General features: G+C 43.5%; 1 protein-coding gene across 1 annotated transcript; it reads left to right on the forward strand.

Annotated features, from left to right (window-relative positions):
• The first annotated feature begins 239 nt into the window (after positions 1-239).
• On the forward strand, positions 240-5,817 carry LOC139444256 (proton-coupled folate transporter-like). Its single transcript, XM_071225179.1, has 5 exons — positions 240-315; positions 2,374-3,435; positions 4,232-4,315; positions 5,201-5,357; positions 5,754-5,817. Exons 1-5 carry the CDS (start codon positions 240-242, stop codon positions 5,815-5,817), a joined length of 1,443 nt encoding a protein of 480 aa, XP_071081280.1.
• Positions 5,818-6,441: the final 624 nt, after the last annotated feature.

The raw sequence follows: 6,441 nt of genomic DNA on the forward strand, positions 1-6,441 counted from the left end.
CAAACTGGCTTCAAGTAAAACGTTCAGAGGTGAAAAACAGCTGTGTGTGGGTTGCGTGAGATTAAGAAGGTCGGAAGGACAGGAGAGGACGATAGCACAGTTCGTGCTTCAGTTGGTGAACTCAGGGGGGATACGGGGAACAGCAACACTTGCATTATTACATTACAGCTACTGTCAACCAGTAACAGTCACACCCCGCATCGTTTGTTTAAGGTGTGTGTCCACTTGTCGCAGTCACGATGAAGCACGAATATAACACCGTGGACGAGACCCAAAAAGACCCAACGGAGCAGACCCCCTTAGTGGACAGAAAGGGTAAGTGCAAGTGGCAAACGAGGGTGGCAAACAAGGGCAATGGGGTAGTTGAGGAGAGCGTCTTTTGGAAATGCTGGGGTTGGGTTTAATGCGTTTAAAATACAAAAATGCGAGAACATAATTCTGTAAGCAATTTGCATTTTTACCCAAATATTAGTTTATTAATGCTATTTCTGTTGACTTTATCACACACTGATATTTTGATATCACACACATTTTTGTGTGATTTAGCTGATGTGTTTTATACGTCAACATGATAAGTATGCTCACAAAAGTAGGTGGTGGTGGAGCTTGATCAACCCTGCATCTATTAATATTGCAAATATAATGTATTAAGTTACTTTAACGATGAACGAATTGGGAGGGAGGAATTTTATGTTGGTGACGTAAGGGGTTCAGGAACTATATCGTTGGAGTCACGAAGCAGGCCTGCCGTAACGTCGCGATTCAACAAAAGCGCCCTAGGTTTACTGACCCAATGATTCATGCGTGTCTTTTAAAGGTAAGGTGAATCTACACACTGACTTATTGTAGTTGGGACTGCCACATCACAGGTGAACGTAATATACAATGCAATTGCACTTAAAACACTTTAATTAATATATCTAGATAAGATTCCGTACATTGAACTATAGGAATAAGGAGACTATCTTCTTCAGCATATGCCGTGATCTGGACGTGTTCTTTCTAAATACTGCTTGTATTTAGTGAGTGAGTGAGTGAGTTAGGTTTAACGCCGCTTTTAACATTATTCCTGTTTTATCACGGAGTGTCAGCTTAATGTGGATGGAAAGCCCGAAGTGATGCAGGTCTCAGACGTTTACCACTTCGGTAAAACCCACGAGCACGGGTATAGTGCTGACAGACCTAGAAACATAATAGGGGCGAACCGGGATTCGAACCCACAATCATAGGTTTCTGGCGTGCCCAAGGGACGCAACTCTGCACAGCGAATCTCGGCGCTTTAGACGATTAGGCCACCCGTGCCCCCTGCTTGTATTTAGACATGCCCTCAGGCAATAATAGTCCTGCCCTGAACACTCCAATGAACCTAGGTATGTAAGATGCACAAGGCAAATATCCTCACCCCAACACTCCGATGTACTCAGGTGTGCATAATGGACAAGCCACATATTCTGCCCCGAACACTGCAATGTCGCTAAGTATGCAAGACACACGAGGAAAATACCCTGCCCCCGAGCACTCCAGTTTGCTAGGTATGCCAGATGCACAAGGCATCCTCCATCGAACATTCTATATACTCAGGTATGCAAGATGCACAAAACATATATCCTGCCCCGAACACTACATATACTCAGGTATGCAAGATGCACAAAACATATGTCCTGCCCCGAACACTACATATACTCAGGCATGCAAGATGCACAAAACAAATATCCCGCCCCGAACACTACATATACTCAGGTATGCAAGATAAACAAAACAAATATCCTGCCCCGAACACTGCATATACTCAGGTATGTAAGATAAACAAGGCAAATATCTTCCCCAAACACTGCATATCGCTGGGTATGCAAGATGCACAAGGCAAATGTCCTGCCCCGAACACTACATATACTCAGGTATGCAAGATGCACAAGGAAAATGTCCTGCCCCGAACACTACATATACTCAGGTAAGCAGGATGAACAAACAAATATCCTGCCCCGAACACTACATATACTCAGGTATGTAAGATAAACAAGGCAAATGTCCTGCCCCGAACACTGCATATCGCTAGGCATGCAAGATGCACAAGGCAAATGTCCTGCCCTGAATTCTGCATGAACCCAGGCATGCAAGATGCACACGACAGGAGTTCAGAGGCCTAACCTTACACCAATTTGCATTTGCATAAATATGCATATTATATTCCTGGTTATATTTTGGAAAATCTTTATGAGCAAGAGAATATTTAGGGTATGTAGAATAATACCTAAATATGCAGGCAACATGTTCACTGAGTTGAATCATACATGGAACAATATCGATCAAATTACGACATAGATCTGTCTATTGCAATGTATGCAAAGCTCAAACAACGTATTTCTTTTTCAGATGCCAGTGGAAAACGTGGCTATGTCCCCGTGGAAGTCATCTCATTCCTATATTTCTTTACGACCTTCTTCTCTTACCCCCACACACAGTTCTACGTCTTTGACAAAATGTCCGCCAAATACGGCGGCGTTAACAGCACTGACCCTCTTCCGTGTGAGGACAATAACCGCAACTCATCCGCGTTCGAAGTGGAGCTCAAGGTACAAGCAGAGACGTCGACGGTGATGATGGGTCTGCTGTTCGCCAGCACCTTCAGTGGCGTCCTGCCTACTATCTTCATCGGGGCCCTGACCGACCGACATGGAAGGAAGATTGCGTGCATTCTCGCAATAGCAGGAACAACCGCTAAACAATTGGTCTATGTTGCCATTTTCAACCTGGATGCCAATGTCAACTACCTGTACATTGGCAACGTCCTAGAAGGCTTATGTGGCTTCTACGGCGCCATGCTGGTTGCATTATTCGGGACAGTTGCTGATATAACAGAGCCTGGCAAGCAGCGAGCATACAGGATCACTACTACAGAAGCCAGTCTATTTCTATCAGCAGCTGCATCGATAGGTGTCAGTGGTGTGTGGATACAAATCAGCGGCTACCTCCAACCTCTTTACTCCATGATCGCCGTTAGTGTCATCAACATGGCGATTGTTCTCTTCATCTTTCCCGAAACAAGGAAGAAATCAGGAGCACCATTTTCATTGATAGATCCACTCCGAGGACTAAAGAAAAGTTTAATGTTTTATGTCATTGATACTCCCGATAGACGGCGCTGGAAGTTGCAAATATCTCTTGTGGTGTTTTTCCTCACGTTTTCTGTAAGTATAGCCCAGAATACTATTCTGACGCTATTTCTTCTCAAGTCACCTTTTTGTTGGACAATGATACACATTACCATATATGCCGGTATAACGATGGTCGTTGATTGGCTGTGTATCCTTTTGCTAACGCGCTGTCTTGGCCACGTCCTCTCCGACGTCAACCTTGCCGTGATGGGCACCACGTCAACCTTCCTAAGTCTACTGGTCATCGGCCTGGCCGTAGATGACGCAATGATATATGCTGGTGAGTAAATGTACGGTTGACGCGGTAACTGGCAATGCGACATAATTGCATAATTGTAGGTAAGAGGACGTCGAATGGCGTGAAAAGCTGCAATGATGACGTCGGTTGACATGGGAAGGTCAGTCTAGTCTGTAGGTTGCTATGCGGATATTTTGTGCCGAGGGATATAAGGGAGCAGCCATTTAATATTGAATATACTTTCAGGCACTGTTTCAAAACATATAATTTGTTTCCCTGAAAAGAGGTTCCGAGGGATATATCGCCATGACTAGTGCAGTGGGCGTACAAAATGCTCTTCACTGGCCCTTGAACCATGATCAAATATGTAAGACACTGTAGATGTGGGTATATATAAGACAATTAGCACATATCTGTCACAAATGTGTTTGGTCATAGTGTGTGACAAAATGGTTACGGATGGTCCGCAGATAAAGTTCATTTCCTTAAAAGGTGACTCTGGTAACCATATGTAGAGTTGCTTCCCTTTGCTGTGTCAGGATATGCTGGTCCTGAGTTTGAATCAGATTTACCACTGTTACATCATTGGACACTCAAGACTTCCTTACACAGTTGTTCCTTAAATACTAACCAGCGGTGCTTAACCCAACTCACTCACTCATCCACTTAATTTTCTCATTATTATGTACGTAAATTTATAACAGTGAAGCAATGAACATTTCACGACTTATGTATATGCATCTAAGAGTAGAAGTTTATCATCTAGAGTCGCTTTATTGATATGATATTGCCAATACCACGTTAAAGATTAACTCCCCTTGATTAAAATATTCCTCAGGTGCCACTTTGGGTGTATTCATGGAGGTGGTGACGCCGATGATGAGATCTGTGATGTCCAGACTGGTGTCCAGCGATGAGCAGGGTATGTCCAGTTCTCTATGTCCAGTTCTCTATATCGCAACAGTCGACCAGATGACCAGATGATCTAATGACCAGATGGTTTCTCGTGTAGTGTGTGCCTGTGTACCCTGAGTGAATGGGTTCTTCGGCCCAAGGTAGTCAGTCACCTCACACCTGTATCCCCAGTTAGAATGCCCACTCAGAAATCCATCTTCCACGTGAAGGATAGGCCAGGATGGGTGGATGCATTGCCTGAAGAATGAAGTAACAGCTGTCAATTGTGCCACCGTCCAACACAGCAATTCAGTACTCAATATTACGACACTTGTAGCCTTCATCCGTTATGCCCTGAGTAGTGTCGGTAATCACCTCCGTAAGTCCAATGTCCAGGACAACGCCATACTTTAGTTTCTTCAGCTATCCATTGTTGCCAATTACTATATACTTACATCTTCACTGGTATCTCCTGTATGTACGTCAGATATTTGAATTGATGGCCCATTCTATTATTTATTGTATTTTTTTATGTCATAAACTATTACAGAAATTTGGATTCTCAATCTCAATACCGACCCATGAAGATCTGGGGTAGAATAGGTCTTCAGCAACCCATGCTTACCGTGAAAGGCGACTATGCTTGTCGTAAGAGGCGACTAACAGGATCGGGTGGTAAGGCTCGCTGACTTGGTTGATGCATGTCATCGGTCCCAATTGCTCGGATCAGTGCTCATGATGTCAATCACTGGATTGTCTGGTCAAGACTCGATTATTTACTGACCGCCGTCATATAGCTGGAATATTGCTGAGTGCGGTGTTAAACAAACAAACAATCTCAATACTCCTGTCGACATGCACGTTGACACTCGTACCAGTGTGATCTCTTGAACAGGCACTGTTTATATTCCAGGCGCACTGTTCGGCAGCATCAGTGTTGTCGAGATGTTCTCAGGAGCGGTGCTTGGCTTGGCGGCCACAGCTGGCTACACAAGCTCTGTCGGCTTCTTCCCCGGACTTGTGTTTGTCGTGTTGGCGCTCCTCATGGCCATGTTGACTTGTGCTCTCATGTAAGTATACAGATATGGATATGTATCACAGTGGCATAAACATCATAGGTTGGTGCTGACCTGTGAAAATCCGGGATAGAATTGGTCTTCAGCAACTCATGCTTGCCGAAAGAAGCGACTATGTTTGTCGTAAGAGGCGATTAACGGGATCGGGTGGTCAGTCCTGCTGACTTGGTTGATGCATGGCATTGTATCATAGTATCAACACCAGCAACTCCTCACAATTTATTATCACAGAAAACACCTGAAAACAAAAGAAATTCTTCGTGTAAGCTTACATTTAATATCATATTTATATGTGCATGGTTTTTTAAACTGTTATCAATGGCAACATAGTCTTTGGATCTTTAACAAGAATACAGAAAAAGTTTGTCAATTTGTTTATTATACTTCCAGATTTTTGAGCTGGAACCTTCACAAGACGAAGGGGAAGTCCACAAATATAAAACTTGACAACTGAGAAGAAACTGCATAAGGCGCTACCGGGAGACGGAGATTTTGCACAGTATATCAGTGCTGATGATATATATGTCCATCAAAGTATGATGTATATGTCCATCAAAGTATGATGTATATGCAAATGCATGCCTATCTGTGGTTACGGGTGTATCGGAATGCAAACAATTGTAAAATTGTGTTTTAAGAAGGGCATACCCTCTTGAAATACAAAAGGAAATTATTCATGATTCAGTTGAATGCGCATGCTCAGTGCAGTTTGTGGTACAATTAGTTGTCGTAATAACGCTAATGTTGTGATGACAAAATACTAACGGTACAAACAAGCACCATTCTGCATGGACAGGTTTATATGAACCTGCTGGGAGAACTGCCACCTACTTATAGGAGTGTGTGTGTGTGTGTGTGTGTGTGTGTGTGTGTGTGTGTGTGCGTGTGCGTATGTGTGTGTGTGTATGTGCCCGTGCGTGTGTGCCCGTGTGTGTATGTGTCTGTGCCTTACTTAGAATGCCTTTTACCCAATCGGTGAGTTTTATATTTTGTGAAATTTCATATGTTAATGTGCAAATATTACAGACACTCACAGCAGACACGGGCTTCAACAGCTGCACGCCAATTTAATGTTTCC

The sequence above is a fragment of the Haliotis cracherodii genome, unplaced genomic scaffold, assembly GCF_022045235.1.
Source record: "Haliotis cracherodii isolate W230 unplaced genomic scaffold, xgHalCrac1.p SCAF_5, whole genome shotgun sequence".
In the NCBI taxonomy this organism is placed as follows: domain Eukaryota; kingdom Metazoa; phylum Mollusca; class Gastropoda; order Lepetellida; family Haliotidae; genus Haliotis; species Haliotis cracherodii.

What these genes read in the sequence shown, in the direction of transcription:
- LOC139444256 (XM_071225179.1), top strand. Translation starts at nt 240, where the DNA reads ATGAAGCACGAATATAACACCGTGGACGAGACCCAAAAAGACCCAACG. An exon ending in GGTGTCCAGCGATGAGCAGG is followed by an intron (nt 4,316 to 5,200) that starts GTATGTCCAGTT and finishes TTTATATTCCAG; the next exon opens with GCGCACTGTTCGGCAGCATC. An exon ending in ATGTTGACTTGTGCTCTCAT is followed by an intron (nt 5,358 to 5,753) that starts GTAAGTATACAG and finishes TTATACTTCCAG; the next exon opens with ATTTTTGAGCTGGAACCTTC.